Source organism: Amblyomma mixtum, unplaced genomic scaffold (assembly GCF_055824585.1).
Source record: "Amblyomma mixtum isolate Tamu unplaced genomic scaffold, ASM5582458v1 scaffold_124, whole genome shotgun sequence".
Lineage (NCBI taxonomy): Eukaryota > Metazoa > Arthropoda > Arachnida > Ixodida > Ixodidae > Amblyomma > Amblyomma mixtum.
The window spans coordinates 1-18,400 of record NW_028317656.1 but is presented as its reverse complement, the minus strand read 5'-3'; the positions used below and the strand labels follow the sequence as shown (position 1 = coordinate 18,400).

Genomic DNA, 18,400 nt, shown 5'->3' with positions numbered 1-18,400 from the left:
CGGTTAAGGTCGTCTTGAAGAGATTTTTGGTCAGAGGCGTTATTAACTTGGCGACAAATTACACAATCATCTGCGAACATCCGAACATTACTACATACATTCGTTGGTAAATCGTTAATATAAATTAAAAACAGAAACGGACTGAAGACAGACTCTTGCGGGATACCTGACATTACTGGAATAGGGCAAGAGTTGTAGCTGTTAACGGTGACTCACTGTGAGCGGTTAGTCAAGAATTCTACCCATTTAAACATATTAGAGGCAGGTTCAAATATGAATGTTTCAGTAGTAAGCGTTTTTGGGGAACCTTGTCAAACCCCAGTTTTGGCAGTCTAGAAAAATGGCATCGGTCTGTAGGGTAGTCAAGATTAGCGTGCAAATCATGAATAAAAATGGCCAGCTGTGTTCCGCTTCACAAACCTTTCCGAAAACTATGTTGCGCAGGATGAGAAAAGTTGACAGTCGAGCAAGCTCACGACATTGGAGTCGATGACGTGTTCCATGAGTTTGCAGGCCACACTGGTAAGGGAAATGGGACGGTAGTTAAGCGGCGAATTTTTTTTACCCGGTTTGAAGACGAACGATCTTATCCATTTTCCAATCGTGTGTTAGTTGACCGGTTAACAGTGAATGAAAAAAGTAAGCATAAAAATTGCGCACAAATATTGTCAATACCGGATGAATATGAAAGTTTCATGTTTTCACTTAGGGACGAAATGTCAATTGACCTGAGGAAAACTGGTGGCATAGCATCATTTATCATCGAGGATGGTGCTGAAAAAGATATTTCAGTTTCTTTCGTAAATACGGATGAAAAGGCAGAGTCAAACACAGCAGCACACTCATATGATTTTTTAGCTTCGTGATATTTTACCCATGCGCTATGCGTCCCCTCAGACATGGCTGAACGGTAAAGGCGCTTCTCTTTGTTCTCCAAACGTTTCATATTTTAGTAAACCATGGCTTTTGTGAATTAGAGCGAAAACTAATTTGGGGGATGAATCTATTGGTTAGCTTTCTAGTTTGTCTCTGAACAGTAACCAATTTTCTTGAACACTGCGGGAATGAAAACGCGGCAAGAAGACTTGAAAGAACGCATTAAGTTCATTATTTATGGCGTTATAATTCCCTTTGTGATAAAGACGGAAGGTTTTATGGCATTTCTGGTGCCGGTTTGGCGTAAGGACAAGGTTAGCGCCAATATGTAATCGCTTTTTTCAGGCAGGTATGTAACGGGCTGTACGTTGTCCGGGTGGTTGGTTAATAAGAGATCTAAAATATTTGCACAGTTCTATGTTACGCGGGTAGGTTCAAGTATTACCTGAGTAAGATTGAGGTTGTCGCAAAATTCTCAGAATTCCCTTGATTCTCCATTGTTAGCTATTGGTGTGGCCTGGTTATGCCAGTCAGTATTTGGAAAATTAAAAGCGCTCAAGTGGAAGATTTGTGAATTAGGATGCTTTGTGGACAGTTGACTTAGTACGTTATTAAGCTGACGGAATTGATTGATTACAAACATCTTTATTTCTTCAATATTGTTGCGGGAAAGAATATAGTTACAAATATTTACAAATAGAAAAGAACAGCTGCGAGCGGCACCGAGAACACAGTCCGAACTTCGTTGTCGTCTTCTACTCTTCCCACGCTCTTGGTCGTCGTCTACCCGCTTCGGACCCCCGGCTGCTGAAACGCCGTCTCGGCGTTAGGGCGGCGACGTATGAGCGTTGTGATAAGGTTTAAGGCGACAGACGTGGACGATGTCGGTGGTGCGCCAGAGGACGATGGCGAGGTTTCAAGGGGAGCAATTTCATAGTTGACGTCGGTAACACGGCGCACGACACGGTAAGGGCCATGTTAGTGCGAAAGGAGCTTCTCGGAGAGACCGACGCTGCGAGAGGGCGTCCAGAGAAGGACGAGTGATCCTGGGGTAAATTCTACGGCCTGGTGACGGCGGTCGTAGGCTGACTTCTGGGAAACTTGAGAGGCTTGGAGCCTGCTACGTGCTATTTGGAACGCCAGCGTGGCCTGGGAGATGGCGTCCCGAGCGTAAGCAGTGGTGGGGGCTGAAGAAGGCGGCATGAGTGTGTCCAAAGGCAAGGTGGGATGCCTACCAAACAAAAGGTAGAAAGGAGAATAGCCTGTTCTGTCATGAAGGGAAGAGTTATATGCAAATGTCACATAAGGCAAGGCTGCGTCCCAATCTCGGTGGTCTGGCCATACGTACATGGCTAACATGTCGGTGAGCGTGCGGTTGAACCTTTCCGTAAGCCCATTGGTTTGTGGGTGGTAAGCTGTCGCGAGCTGGTGCTGCGTGTCACACGAACGAAGAATGTCGTGAACTACTCTGGATAGAAAATAACGACCGCGGTCGGTGAGCAGTTGACGAGGGGCGCCGTGGTGAAGGATGACGTCTTGCAGAAGAAAATCGGCAACATCGGTAGCGCAGCTGGACGGCAAAGCACGCGTGATGGCGTACCGAGTCGTATAATCAGTTGCGTCAGCGATCCACTTGTTGCCGGAGAGGGACGTCGGAAAAGGGCCAAGAAGGTCGAGGCCAACACGGTGAAAAGGTTCCGGAGGGATGTCGATGGGTTGCAGAAGACCGGCAGGCAATGTGGAGGGCCTTTTCCGACGTTGACACAGGTCGCAAGCGGCCACGTAACGTTTGACGGAACGATAGAGACGAGGCCAAAAGAAGCGATGCCGCACCCGAGCGTACGTGCGGGACACGCCAAGGTGACCGGCTGTCGGCAGATCGTGCAGTTCTTCAAGGACAGAAGAGCGTAGACGTTTGGGTATCACGAGCAGGAGCGGAGGGCCATCGGAGCGTAGGTTTCGGCGATACAAAATGCCGTTCTGGAGCACATAAAGGTTCAGAGACGGAGATCGGTTTGCAGAACGGATGCCATTAAAGATAGATCGTAAAGATGAGTCGTGGCGCTGTTCGTTGGCAATATCGGCAAGATCAGAGATAGCTAAGAGGCAGGGCAGGATCTCAGCATCCTCTAGGTCAGGTGGTTCCACAGGGTATCGGGATAAACAGTCAGCGTCCTGGTGATGGCGCCCTGACTTGTACACGACGGAGTGTGAGTATTCTTGGAGGCGCAATGCCCAGCGACCAAGGCGACCGGTGGGATCTTTAAGTGAAGACAGCCAACAGAGAGCGTGGTGATCAGTGACAACAGCGAATGAACGGCCGAACAGTTAGGGTCTGAATTTAGCTACTGCCCAGACAAGGGCAAGACACTCGCGCTCAGTAATGGCGTAATTTTGCTCTGCGGCTGAAAGTAGGCGGCTAGCATAAGCGATGACTCGATCTTGACCCTGTTGACGTTGGGCTAGGACGGCGCCGATGCCATATCCGGAGGCGTCGGTGCGAACCTCTGTGGGAGACGACGAGTCAAAATGTGCAAAGCTGGGCGGAGTGGTCAGCAAATGGACGAGGGATGAAAATGAGTTCTCTTGAGCAGGGCCCCAGGTAAAGGGGGTGTCGTTCTTCAGAAGATCGGTGAGGGTACGAGCGATGCCGGCGAAATCTTTGATAAAACGGCGAAAATACGAGCACAAGCCGACAAAGCGGCGCACATCTTTCGATGACCTTGGAAGAGGAAAGTCCTTCACAGCTTGAATTTTGATGGGATCTGGGCGTACACCAGAAGCGTCAACGAGGTGTCCGAGAATAGTGAGTTGGCGACTACCGAACTTGCATTTCGATGAGTTCAGCTGAAGTCCGGCGTTACGAAACGCTGTCAGAATATTGGAGAGGCGCTCGAGGTGCGTGGCAAAAGTAGGCGAGAAAACCACAACATCGTCTAGGTAACAGAGGCAGGTGGACCATTTAAACCCACGAAGAAGGTAGTCCATCATTCGTTCGAAGGTAGCCGGGGCGTTACAGAGGCCGAACGGCATGACTTTAAACTGGTATAAGCCATCAGGTGTCACGAAGGAGGTCTTCTCGCGGTCCTTTACATCAACGGCAATTTGCCAGTACCCCGATCAAAGATCAATTGAAGAGAAATATTTGGCGCCGTGGAGGCAATCCAAGGCATCATCGATCCTTGGGAGTGGATATACGTCTTTTTTTGTGATGCGGTTGAGGTGCCGATAATCAACGCAGAAGCGCCAGCTGCCGTCCTTCTTTTTCACCAGGACGACTGGTAAAGCCGAAGGACTTGACGAGGGCTCGATGATGTCTTTTGCGAGCATCTTGTCCACCTCTTGATTTATGACGGTGCGTTCGGCGCTGGACACTCGGTACGGACGTCTGCGGAGAGGAGCGAAATCACCGGTGTTTATGTGATGCGTCACCACAGAGGTCCGAGCCAAAACACGGCTATCAAAGTCGAAGATGTCGCGGAAAGATGATAAGAGGCACCTAAGATCGCGAGCTTGCATCGGCGGTAGGTCAGAAGCGATCAAGTCGGCGTAGTCGTCCGTTGGGTTCGCTGTTGATGGGGCCACAGGCAACCGGCATTGCTGAGTGGAAGGTAAGCAGCTGTCCACCACTGATATCACACATTCGGCAGCAGGGCACAGCGTGGCGAGTGAGATGCCTTGCGGGAGCGGTTGAATGGATGAACCAAAGTTCAGGACCGGAAGGTACGCTCGGTTGGCCGACATCGTAAATACAATGTGTGGAAGCGCAAGGCTGCGCGTCAGGGCGACGTCGAGTTCCGGAGTGACTACGTAGTGACCATCAGGTACAGGGGGAACAGATGAGAAAGAAATGTAAGTTGCGGCTTGAGGCGGTACACGGACAAAGTCGACAGCACAAAGACGGTGTATAACTCGGGACGGCGACTCAGCAGAAAGAGGAAGGTCAAGCTGAACAACATTAGTGGCGCCGTCAATGAGGGCTGAATGCTCAGACAGGAAGTCGAGGCCAAGAATGACTTCATGAGGGCACTGGTCCAGAACAGAGAACAGAACGGATGTATGGCGGCCGGATATGGTCACACGGGCTGTGCATAGTCCAACAACATGAGGCGTTCCGCCGTCGGCAACGCGGAGAACGGCTTTGGGTGCAGGGGTCAGTAGTTTTCGGAGGCGGCGTCGTAGGGCTGAACTCATGACGGATACGTGCGCGCCTGTATCGATCAGGGCTCTCACAGGCACTCCATCGACATGAATGGGGAGCAAATTATGGTGTGCGCGAAGGGCTAATCGAGGATTTTGGGACTGCGGCTGTACTGCAGCATCACCTCCAGACACTGCAGCGTCTAGTTTTCCGTCCGTAAGGGCCAGGAGAGGAGCGACGGCGTTGGGGCGAACGAGACTGTCGACGCAGGGGGGACGGGGAGCGGCTGGAGCGGGGAATCTGGCCGTCGACTGTAGCACTGTGCTGGGCTGGAGGGGGCGTGTAGTGGCTGGGCTGTTCGTCGTCGCGGTGGGAGCTGAGAGGACGGTATGTGCTGCGACGAGACCAATAATTTCGACAGTGGCGGGAGATGTGGCCAATGCGGTGGCAATGGAAACAAATGGGCCTGTCGTCGGTGGTCCGCCAGTCGTTAGGGTTTCGGCGACGTGGAGTGAAGTACGAAGATCGTCCAGGAGCAATCGCAGTGATTTCGGGTGGTGGTGAAGACCGTACAGGGCTGACGGGCTGGAAACCAAGGTTTGCAAGCTCTTGACGGACGACAGCTTGTACCAGAGAGATGGTAGGCAAGCGGGTGTCGCCATCATGCAGATGCAGGGGGGTACGGGACATAGCTTCGAGCTCGCGCCGGATGATCCGGGTCACATTTTCTGGGGCGCTGGAGTTTCCCCGTGTCGCCGGTCTTCACATGAAGAAGTCGCAGCCGTATTGGGGAGGCGTGTGTACGGCTGGCTAATACGCCTGCTTTTGGCTTCCTCGAAGCGTCGACATTCCTTAATAATTCCGTCGACTGTAGTGCAGTTCTTGTATACGAGCAAGTTGAAGGCATCGTCGGCGATTCCCTTCAACACGTGGCCGACTTTGTCAGACTCGGGCATATTGGCGTCAACTTTGTGACAGAGGGCCAGCACATCTTGAATGTACGACACATAGGACTCCGTAGATGTTTGAGCTGGGGAGGCGAGGTCCTTCTTAGCGGCAAGTGTTCGGCCGAGCGGCCGTCCAAACAATTCGCGGAGTTTCTCTTTGCACACGTCCCAGCTGGTTAGATGGTCTTCGTGGGTCTGATACCAGACCCGGGCGGTGTCTTTTAGATAGAATATTACATTTGCGAGCATAAGGGTCGGATCCCAGCGGTTGTAGGTACTCACTCGCTCGTACATGTTGATCCAGTCGTCGACGTCAGTGTTGTCGGTACCAGAAAATGTCCTAGGGTGACGAGGGGGAGAAAGAACGAGTGATGTCATGGCCGGGGCTGAGGTTTGCTGGGAGGCGTCTTGGGTCATGATGAGTGAAGGCAACTGGCGGCCGCTGCTGAGCTCCGTCGTCGGTAGACGTAGGGGGAAGCCGCACCTCCACCAAATATGTTGCGGGAAAGAATATATTTACTGTAAGGCTAAAGAAGATGCGTCTGATGGTTTTGCAAAGACGAAGACGAAGTGACAGTGCTCTCGAGAGTCTTTGGCTGCCTTTGGCGCTACGCTTGTGTGCCTTTCGCCGACCTGATCCCGGACTGCTGCCGTTGCCATTCCCGTCGCCCCAGTACCTCGTACTAAACCCCCCGTTACATTTGGTGGAAGTGCCGGGGTAAAAACATCGGCCCTGGAGCTCCGTAGTCGTGCTCTCCCGACGCGCAAGATGCCTGAGGACGTCCAACACCAGGCCGTACAAGTGGGCCAGGCTGTCATCTGTGCCGGCTCCCTTCGTCAACGGGACCCGACCATTTTCAGCGGCACCGACGAGAACGATGTTGAAGATTGGCTCACATCGTACGAGCGGGTGAGCGTATACAACAAATGGGACGATGTGACGAAGCTAAACAACGTCATCTTTTACCTCGCCGGTGTGGCTAACCTCTGGTATCGCAACCATGAGGCAGATATTCAAACCTGGTCCACCTTTAAGACTAAATTTTCCGAAGTATTTGGTCGGCCGGCTGTCAGGCAACTCCGAGCCGAACAGCGATTGCGCGAACGATCTCAGCAGGCTAGTGAAAGCTTCACTAGCTACATTGAGGATGTCGTCGACTTGTGCAAGCGGGTCAACGCTCGTATGTCGGAAGCCGACAAGATCCAACACATCTTGAAAGGCATCGATGACGACGCTTTTCAGATGCTTCTAGCGCGCGACTTGCGTACCGTTGCTGAAGTTGTCACGCTGTGTCAAAGCTTTGAGCAGTTGCGCAAGCAGAGGATGCTGACACGCCAGCGGCCACAGCAGGTTGAGTCGCTTGCCGGGCTCACGCCTGCTCCTGACCCATCGCTGCTACAGCAGATTAAAGACTTCGTGCGGGAAGAAGTGGCACGTCAACTTTCCTTTCTGCCGAGCGCTCACGACCGACCATCATATCTGGCTCCAGCCCTCCGACATACAATTCAAGAACAAATTGCTGAGGCTCTTCCACCGGCCCATCCGTCACCACCTGTCACGGTTCCGCTGACATACGCTGACGTTGTCGCCAGACCACAACCTGTGGCGGCTCCGCTCACATATGCCGAAGCCGTCGCAAGACCGCCTCCTGTCGCGGCTCCAGTGACGTATGCCGATGTCGTCGCAAGACCGCAGCCGCAAATCTATAATGCGCCTCCGGCGCATTTGCGAGGGCCAGTGGCTTACCGTCGACCTACTCCAAGGGTCAGCGATTATTGGCGCACAACAGACAATCGGCCGATTTGCTTCTTTTGTGGTGTCCCAGGTCATGTATCTCGGCATTGCCGCCGTCGTCTCCCGGACGCGGAAATTGCTCCCCAAGCTCCTGGGTACTGGCCTCCACCGAGTCAGTGCTCTGTGCCAGCTGCGCCGCCGCAAAGTCGTACTTTCTCGCCGGACCGTTCTACCCTCTCCAGCCGCCGGCCCTCTTCTCCACGACGCCGGTCTATCTCGCCTATGCGACGTCGCCCCACCGCTAACCAGGAGGAAAACTAGGCGCCGCAGTTCCTGAGGCGAGAACTGCGTCCACAACGAACTTCGAAAGGCCTCATCCGTCAGCCGCTAACCTCATTGAAATTTCCGTCGACGGCGTTTCTGTCATGGCGCTTGTCGACACTGGTGCTGCGGTTTCCGTCATGGACGCAAAGCTGTGTAGTTCTTTAAGAAAAGTAAGGACGCCAATTGCTGGACTCTCACTGCGCACTGCCAGCGCTCAGAACATCCAGCCGTCAGCAGCGTGTACCGCTCGCGTTGTCATCCAGGGGACCATCTATGCCGTCGAATTCGTCGTATTGCCCTGCTGTTCTCATGCTGTTATCCTGGGCTGGGATTTCCTATCGCGCCATGCTGCTATCATCGATTGTGCTCGAGCTGAAATCGAGTTCTCTCACCTGCCCGAAGCTGTCTTGGACACTGCCCCCCCTTCTGGTGCCTGTGTTAAGGCCCTCGTTGCCGAAGACATTGACCTGCCTCCCTGCTCTTCTGTCCTCGTACCCCTTTCTTGCGGCCCTCTTCGCGACGACACTGTCCTCTTCACTCCGTCCTCTATCTTTCTGCACCGCAAGTGCCTGCCTCTGCCATACGCCGTACTGACTATATCCGCTGGCCTCTCCGTACTGTTCGTGTCTAACCCATTCTCGTTCCCCAACGCCTTGCGCCTAGGTGAATGTCTCGGCACTGTACAGCCATTCGCGTCTCTGCTCATCCGCGAAGAGGCGGACGACGCGCCGCACCTCTCCATAGCCGCACTCAGCCCACCTACTGCTGCGCCCGATCCCTCCTCAACCGAAGCATTCCTTCGCTCCATCGACGACAACCTTCCAGCGCCGCAAAGGGCACAGCTTCTCACTTTACTTGATCAGTTTCGCTCCTCATTTGACTCACATCAAAGTTCCTTGGGCCAAACTTCCACTGTCACCCATGCCATCGACACAGGTGACCACGCACCGCTGCGACAACGTCCCTATCGTGTGTCTGTCGCCGAGCGCCAAGTTATTGAAGACCAAGTCGACAAGATGCTCCAGAGCGGCGTCATTCAGCCCTCAAGCAGCCCATGGGCGTCGCCTGTGGTACTCGTCAAAAAGAAGGATGGCTCCATCCGCTTCTGTGTAGATTACCGCCGCCTTAATAAGATTACGCGCAAAGATGTCTATCCCCTCCCGCGCATAGACGACGCTCTGGACTGTTTGCAAGGGGCCGAACTCTTTTCCTCCCTCGATTTGCGTTCCGGGTACTGGCAAGTTCCTATGAAAGAAGCCGATCGCCCCAAAACCGCCTTTGTGACACCGGATGGCTTGTATGAATTTACGGTGATGCCCTTCGGGCTTTGTAACGCCCCCGCGACTTTTGAGAGGATGATGGACACCATTTTGCGCGGACTTAAGTGGAAGACATGCCTTTGCTACCTCGACGACATTGTGGTCTTTTCCCCGGACTTTGACACCCACCTCTCCCGTTTGAAGCACGTCTTGACCTGCCTCTCTGACGCCGGCCTGCAGCTGAACTTAAAAAAATGCCGTTTTGCCGCCCGTCAATTAACCATCTTAGGTCATGTTGTCTCTAAGCAGGGTGTCAGTCCCGACCCAACGAAACTTCGTGCTGTGGTTGACTTTCCCAAACCCACCTCCATCAAAGACCTGCGCAGCTTCCTGGGTTTGTGCTCGTATTTCCGCCGATTTATTCGCAACTTTGCGTCCATTGCTGCGCCTTTGACTCAACTGCTGTCTGGAAGTGCGGATCTATCACTGTGGTCTCCAGCGTGCGACGACGCATACAACACCTTGCGCCGTCTCCTCACGGCGCCGCCCATTCTGCGCCATTTCGACTCGGCCGCTCCTACCGAAGTTCACACGGACGCCAGCGGTGTTGGCCTCGGCGCTGTCCTCGCCCAACGAAAACCTGGCTTTGACGAATACGTCGTTGCTTATGCTAGCCGCACACTCACACCAGCAGAACGCAATTACTCCGTAACTGAAAAGGAGTGTTTGGCGATTGTATGGGCCCTCGCGAAGTTTCGACCGTACATCTATGGGCGCCCTTTTGACGTTGTGACCGACCACCATGCGCTCTGTTGGTTTTGCAACCTGAAAGACCCCTCCGGCCGCCTCGCTAGATGGGCCCTTCGCTTGCAAGAATATGATATCCGCGTCGTGTATCGCACCGGCCGCAAGCATCAAGACGCCGATGCACTGTCACGCTGCCCCCTTCCAGCCGAGATCGCCAGCCTTTCCACCTTTTCCACCTCCGGCGCTTCTCTGCCCTTGCTTCGTCTCAGCGACATGCCTTCAGCGCAACGCATGGATCCGTGGATCGCTTCCCTACTCGACTTTCTCGCCAACCCGACGGCTGCTTCCCCGTCACGTGCGCTCCGCCGCCAAGCTGCCCATTTTGCGATTCGTGACAACCTACTTTATCGCCGTAACTACAGCTCCGAAGGTCGCAAGTGGCTGCTCGTTATTCCACGCCACTTACGCTCGGAGATATGCGCATATTTCCATGCTGCCCCCCAAAGTGGTCACGCGGGCGTTTTCAAGACCTATACCCGCATACGGCTGCGCTACTACTGGCGCGGAATGTACACCTTCATCATGAAGTACGTACGCTCATGCATTCCCTGCCAACGTCGCAAGACACCTCCCCATCGTTTTGCTGCTGAGCTGCAGCCGTTACCATGCCCTCCACGCCCATTCGACCGCGTTGGCATTGATTTATACGGTCCGCTTCCCTACACTGCAGCCGGCAACCGTTGGGCTATTGTAGCGGTGGATCACCTTACACGATATGCCGAAACTGCTGCCCTTCCGGCTGCCACAGCGACGGACGTTGCCTCCTTCATTTTGCACCGATTCATCCTTCGTCACGGTGCACCTCGTGAACTGCTCAGTGACCGAGGCCGCGTGTTCTTATCTGAGGTGGTGAAGGCGCTTCTCAAAGAGTGCAACACGATTCACCGAACTACCACCGCCTATCATCCGCAGACCAATGGCCTCACTGAACGATTTAATGGAACCCTCGGAGACATGCTCTCCAAGTACGTCGCTTCTGATCACACGAATTGGGACCTAGTTCTTCCGTACGTTACTTATGCGTACAATACCGCTACGCAGTCCACCACCGGCTTCTCTCCTTTCTTCCTACTTTACGGCCGCCAACCCTCTGCTACTATCGACACAATTCTCCCTTACCACCCTGATGAATCTGAATATCGGCCTGTTTCCCAAGCCGCGCAACACGCCGAAGCCTGCCGCCAAATCGCCCGCTCACTCACGACTGACACCCAGTATCGCCAGCGCTCTCGCATCGACCAAGACCAAACCTCACCGAACTATTCTTCTGGAGCACTTGTGTGGCTCTGGATCCCTTCAGGCACTCCCGGTCTCTCCTCAAAATTTCTGGCAAAGTACCATGGTCCCTACCGTGTACTGGAGCGCACCTCTCCGGTTAATTATGTCGTGGAACCCCTCACGCCGTCTCCTGATCTCCGCCGCCGAGGACGGGAGACCGTTCATGTCCAGCGCCTCAAGCCCTACTACGACCCCGCCGTCTTGCCATCATCCTAAGTCGCCAGGATGGCTCCTCTTGTCCCCGGGGCGATTGTAAGGCTAAAGAAGATGCGTCTGATGGTTTTGCAAAGACGAAGACGAAGTGACAGTGCTCTCGAGAGTCTTTGGCTGCCTTTGGCGCTACGCTTGTGTGCCTTTCGCCGACCTGATCCCGGACTGCTGCCGTTGCCATTCCCGTCGCCCCAGTACCTCGTACTAAACCCCCCGTTACATTACAAATATTTACAAATAGAAAAGAACAGCTGCGAGCGGCACCGAGAACACAGTCCGAACTTCGTTGTCGTCTTCTACTCTTCCCACGCTCTTGGTCGTCGTCGTCGTCTACCCGCTTCAATATTCTCAGAACATGTGGGTGGGCCACCTAGTCCGGTAGTCCACTGGCTCCTGCTGCTGCGCTGGCCCTCCCCACCAGCCAGTGCTAACGGTCAGGATCATCGCTGAGCAGACTAGCCTCCCACTGCTCCTCCGAGGGGTTGGGAATGGGGTCAACTAAGGGATTATATTGGCATGCCCCCACCATATGGTAGAGGTTAGCTACCGCGTCACAATGTGTACACTGCGGAGAGTATAGTTTAGGGTACCACTGGTGTAATTTAGCTGGTGTTGGGTAGGTGTTGGTTTGTAGTCTCCTAAGGGTGTTCTCTTTTATTTTTTATTTATTACAGTACCCACAGCGCCGTGAGGCATTACAGTGGGGGGAAGACGACTCAAACACAGTCGAAAAAGCAGGAAATGCAGATAAAAAGAACTTCTGACTTGTTGAGGGATTTGTGTGCTGTTGGGTACTCCTTTCTGGCTGTTCTGTATGGCGCAAGATTGTCAGCATACACTGCTAAACCTATTAGGTCGCGGCACCCTTCATGGTCGTCAGGGGGAGACGCCCGGTATAGAAGAGCTCGGGCATGCCTGTGGGCGGCTTCGTTTCCTCCTGGTAGTTCCAGGTGACCGGGGAACCAGATGACTGAGACTTGGTTGGGTGGATGCCTAGTCAGCAATGACAACCCTGACTTGTGAATTAATCCGTTATTGAAGTTGCGACAGGCGTTCTGGGAATCAGTGAGCACAACGGCGTTGGGGTTAGATACTACAGCTAATGCAATAGCTGCCTCCTCTGCGTGAGTGGGGTTAGATGTTTTCACCGAGACGCAGTTCACCATCGACCCTGAAGGCGTTGAGACCACAATAGTCATGACTCCATTCTTTGGTCCTGCTGCGTCCACGTAAAGGGTGTTAATTTGCTTGTCCCATTTCTTCTGCAGGGCTTCACCTCTTGCTTTCCTCCTCTCGATGTTATAAGCGGGATGCACATTCCGCGGAATGGGGTGCACGTTTATGGGTCTTCTCACATCGCGTGGGACCTCTTCCCTTTGGTCAATTGTATAGGGCTGATTAACATGGAGTTTTTCTAGCAGTTCTCTGCCGGGTTTTGTGAGTGCGAGCGTATTCAGTTGTGAGAGCCATTCTGCTTCCCACATCTCTTTGAGGGTATTATGTACTCCTAGAGCCATGAGCTTTGCCGTTGGCGTTGAGTTCGGTACCCCCAGGGCCATCTTGTAGGCTTTCCTGATGAGTACCTCCAACTTTTCATTTTCCGACCTGGAGAGGTTAAGGAATGTCGTCCCGTACATTATCCGAGAGATCACGAAAGCTTGCACTAAGCGGATGGTGTCCCTTTCCTTCTTGCCATGGTGTTTATTTCGGATACGATGTATCATCCGGAGGATTTGCTCGGTGGATGTTGTAAGCCTCTTCATAGTGGTAGTGTTCTGTCGCCCCAGCGGGATATACTGCCCTAAGATCTTGATCTCCGTGGGTTTCTGTACTGGGTGGTTCTCTATATACACCGAGATGTTCATACACCGAGATGTTCGCCGCCGCGGTGGCTCAGTGGCTATGGTGCTCGGCTGCTGGCCCGAAAGACGCGGGTTCGATCCCGGCCGCGGCGGCTGAATTTCTTTGGAGGAGAAATTCGAGGCCCGTGTACTGTGCGATGTCAGTGCACGTTAAAGAACCCCAGGTGGTCGAAATTTCCGGAGCCCTCCACTACGGCGTCTCTCATAGCCTTAGTCGCTTTGGGACGTTAAACCCCATAAACCAACCAAACCAACCAACACCGAGATGTTCTGCGCTAGGGGTGTCCTCGGGTTCTTCAGGATTAGCAACTCGGACTTTTCCGGCGCACACTGGAGGCCTCTCTCCCTGGCGTACCGGTCCACCGTGTCGGCTGCTGCTTGAAGACGCTCCTCGATCTCGGCGTCACTCCCCGAGTTGCACCAGACAGTGATATCATCCGCATACAATGTGTGTTTGATGCCGGGGATTTCGGAAAGAAGGCCTGGTAGATCTTTCATAGCCAAATTGAACAAGAGGGGTGACAGTACCGCCCCTTGCGGAGTTCCCAACGGGCCTAGAGTGATGGGATCCGATTTTATTCCACCGAAGTTTATAGTGGCTTGCCTGGCTGATAGGAAGTTTTTGATATAGTTGTAGGTTCTTGCGCCACAGTTGGTATCGGCGAGGCTTTGCAGTATGTTTTTGTGTAGAACGTTATCGAACGCTCCTTTCAAATCAAGTGCCAGGATGGCCCTTGTCTCTGACTTGGGAGGTGTCTCAAGGAGGTCTTTGTACACGTACAAGAGGGCGTCCTGTGTCGATAGGTGAGGGCGAAAGCCGAATTGAGTATTAGGTAGGAAGTTGTTTTCTTCTAAGTATCTACTCAGTCTCGTGTTGATGACCCTCTCTATGAGCTTCCCCAAACACGAGGTCAGCGATATCGGTCTTAGATTATCCAGTTTAAGGGGTTTGTTCGGCTTCGGAATGAACCGAACCTCGGCTGTCTTCCAGGATATTGGTAACGTTCCTGTAGCCCAATGCTGTTCGTTGAAGCATTCCACCAGCGAGGTGATGGTGTCATCGCTGAGGTTGAATAAGAGCTTCGCTGTTATTTGATCTGGACCTGGAGCTGCATTTTTTCTCATGGCCGCGATTTCTGCTTTGATTTCTTCTTTCGTGAGTGCGATGTCCAGCTTGGTCAGTGCAGAGAGACCTGGTCTTGAGCTTTTGCATCAACTCTGTGTCCGTATCCGGGGTGGTGTGTACGATCTTCGTGAGCCTGTCTTTAGTGGTCGACTTGCTGCTGCTGGGGTCGATTAGGACACGAAGGAGCTTCCAAGTCTTTGACACACCTAGCTTCCCCTGAATACCATCGTAGAGCGAATTCCAGTTCTGTCTGGTTAAGGATATGGCATAGGATTCTGCCGTTTTGTTTATCTTCTCTATTTTTTTCTTGAGTTTGCGGTTAACCCGTTGTCTGCGCCATCTCTTTGTCAATGAGTGCCTCGCTTCCCATAAATGCAGAAGGTGCGGATCGACCGCTGGGCAATCTTCTGTCGTGCAGACCTCTTTCGTAAAGGCTTTCAAAGTATGCGCCTCATCTTTAACCCATTCCTCTAGGTCGGTAATAGGGTTTGCAGTAGATGCCTGGGCCTTTCTCCATCTGTCCCAGTTCGTAACTCTTGCGATACCTATTTCGCGCTTGCACGCGTTTCTGCTTATCTCCAGAGAGAGTATGAAGTGATCGCTTCCCAGGTGCTGTTCGGTATTCTTCCAAATGGCGTTTTGTATGTTCTTGGTGGACGTCAGGTAAGGACATGTATCTCTACTGACACTGTTTCCCAGCCTCGTACGGTAAGTGGGATCGGTGAGGATCGATAACCCCTCTTGCGTCACTACTTCTTCCAGTTTTCGGCCTTTTGGTGTCGGCGCCGGGTAGCCCCATGAAGGGTGTGGTGCGTTGAAGTCGCCCCCAATCACGCAGGGGGCATGGCCCGCTAAGGTCAGAAATTTCTTTATGAGGGAAGCCAATTTTGCGTGCCTGTCTTTTGGGGGGCTGTGGACATTCAATACGTGCGTGCTTGCCGCTCCTCTTTGGAGAGGCAGAATAGTTATATAGCAATGCGCAATGTCCAGCTGGAAAGAATCATGCAATATGGCAGTGTATAATTTGTGCACTAACGTGGCAGTTAGCTAGTCGTGCTGATAAGTCACATAGTCTTGGAGTTTAATAGGCATTAGGTGGGGTTCTTGAATTAGGATAGCTGCCGGTGGGTCAGATTCCTGAGATAGAAGGAGATTAAGAGCAGCCTGCTTTCTCCTGTATCCCCGGCAGTTCCACTGCCAGATCTTTACTCTAGGTTTGGCTGGCATGCTGAATCCGTATCGGATGGCTCGTCCACGTGCATTGTACGAGCGAATTTCGACTTATGTCTTTTATACGCATGTTCCTTCCGAAGTGCAGAAATTGCCGTCTCCGTGTATCGTCGGTTTTTTGCAATCTGCTCTCGAATTTCTCGGAATTGAGCGTTCACGTAAATTGGAAAAGCTTGAAACTCCTCCTTGAAGGACCTCAGTTCTTGTATAATTTGTCGGTAGACCTCGCCTAAGGCAGGCTGGGAGCTAGGTACTGCCTGCTGTTTTTGGTTTTCAGGAGTCGGCTGAGTTACCGGCGTTACTACTGTGTGGCGGCCTGTAACAAACGGCGAGTAAAACTGCGTGAGGTGCTGCGTTTAAGATTAGCCACAACATTTCGAGGTCGGATGAATCTTGTATTAGGGAACATGATAAATCTTGGCTGACAGCAATGAGTACACCCCCTCCTCGTGAATCTTCACGGTCTTTCCGAAAAACCTGAAAGTTTGGTAGATCAGTCAGTACTTTGTTATCCTTATGCCACCGCCTAGCCAAGTCTCAGTTAGTATAATTAGGTTGCTATTAGTTGACGAAACAAGGCTAGAAATAATTTCACGCTTTTGAATAAAACTACGGATGTTAGTGTGTACAGCGGAGAGTGAGAGGCTCGATAAATAAGCGTTCGTGGTACGGTTTCTAGACGGTTCATGATGAGGTGATTGCTAATCTGATTGTGAGGGACGAATTACTATTTCCTTGACTGTTTTCGTGGTTTCATCGTACACGTAGCGCCTGGTGCCAATATGCAATGTCTTAAAATTCAAAGCAAATTTTGTTGTCTTTTCTTTACCGAACGCTTTCGCACATTTCGGACCTCAGGGAAAAGTCCCCGCCGACGCTAAAGTTAGTTTCCTTAAACTAATGAACATTCGATAATATGGCATCTTTACTTTTAGATGAACTAAACTTCCCGATGATTAGGCGAGTGTGGTTTGATTTGCAACGGGCAAGGCGATTGGAGCGTTCGATGTTCTCAAGGTCAATTGTTAATCAAGTTCTGAAGGCAATGGTTGATGACTATTTCCTCACAGCCTGTAAAATTTTCGGATGCGTTAGTACCGGGAATGCCATAGAATATGATCATTGCGACGGGAGTGGTTTTCTGCATCCTCTATTCGAGCATTCGAGCTGAACACTGCCAGTAAGAATGTGGGGAATCCACTTGTGAAAAGGTGTAGCATCAGTGCAATCAAAGATTTATGGCGGACACTTATTTATTGCCGCTTCACTTTTTTGTTTCAGCGGGACTAACCTGCTTCTGCGGGTCCTCTGATCAAAAGGTAGCCGTGGACCTGGATGTACTCTTTCAGTTCTGCACTAGGCTTGCAGTTAGGACCAACACTGATGGCAAAGGAGGCCTTAATTCAGGTGAGCAGCAGACACCATGTAGGGAATACATTGCCCTTAATTTCGAGTGCGTGCTTGATTGTGAGTAGTCATGTACATAGAACAAGAAAAGTAGACCGGAGCTTAAGTGCTGGCCAGCGTGAGCACTCCGCCACGATTTAAAGAGGGTGCTGCGGAGTTTCCCACTCAACCTGCCCAATTCAACACAAGGTTTTGGATGTGCTTGTCAGTGAGGACAGTAATGCTAGGGATCTGTGTGCTCCGTCAGCTTTTGTGAGCACCTTTAGTTTGCCAGTCTCTTTAGGTTATTAGTTATTACTTATATTGGTTTCCATTTCGGGCGCATTTTCTACGTGTGGCTAATGGAACCGAAAAATTTCCTGTGTTTCCACAGAATTTCATTTAGCTTTTCGATTAGGTCACATATATTTTATATCAGTGTTTACGGGAACAACCACGTTAAGCTGGTTAGGTTATTTGGCAGAACAGCCGTTAGGTGCGCAACATGTCTTGCACAGTAATGTCAGTCTGCAAGATGTCAATTACAGTTCAGTGATGACATCATACTGAATATTCGAAAAGGCTGTGAAACTACGAAAACATCCCAGGAAAAGTAAAAAGCCCGTTCTGGCAGCCTTGACGCAATAGGAAGCCTAAGAGGGTTCTCACACAGCTTCCACCCTCGTCGTTCGATGACGTTCTACGCCACACCAGCGGTAACTCAGGACGTACTACGTCAGCCGCTTACGAACGTGGGTGGCGCTGATGACCACTCTCAAGGTTAGGTTACTCGTTAAAATGAATACCCCCGAAAGCAGAAGATTCGACAGCCGCCGCCGTAGCTCAGAGGCAGAGCACCGGACGTGTAATTCGGAGGTCATGGGCTCGGTTCCCACCGCCGGCATGTGGTTGTTATTTCTTCTGCTTTTCTAATCAATTAGCTCTAACCGATAACATATTCAGTAATATTCTAAAATTCATCAACACCACAAAATAAATTAAAATCTCCTGTGTCCCTTGGTTTCTGCGGCTGTCATATTTATAACGAGCCCCTCATTCCCCTTTCCATATGTATATAAATATGTATATATATATATATAGGTTGCGAGAGCGTGAAGTACTTGACTGCCTACAGGAGTATATAGCGATGTATGCGCTTCGTTATTCTTCGCTATATATATATATAAATGTCCCGGATCCAGTCTTTTTTTTTTTTTTT

General features: G+C 51.7%; 1 protein-coding gene across 1 annotated transcript; it reads left to right on the top strand.

Moving 5' to 3' along the window:
* Positions 1 to 6,610: 6,610 nt before the first annotated feature.
* LOC149324897 (uncharacterized) lies at positions 6,611 to 17,202 on the top strand (the record flags this gene model as incomplete). Its single annotated transcript, XM_089565208.1, has 2 exons — positions 6,611 to 7,871; positions 17,077 to 17,202. Coding segments are annotated over exons 1-2 (1,264 nt in total), but the record flags the coding sequence as incomplete, so codon positions are not given.
* Positions 17,203 to 18,400: the final 1,198 nt, after the last annotated feature.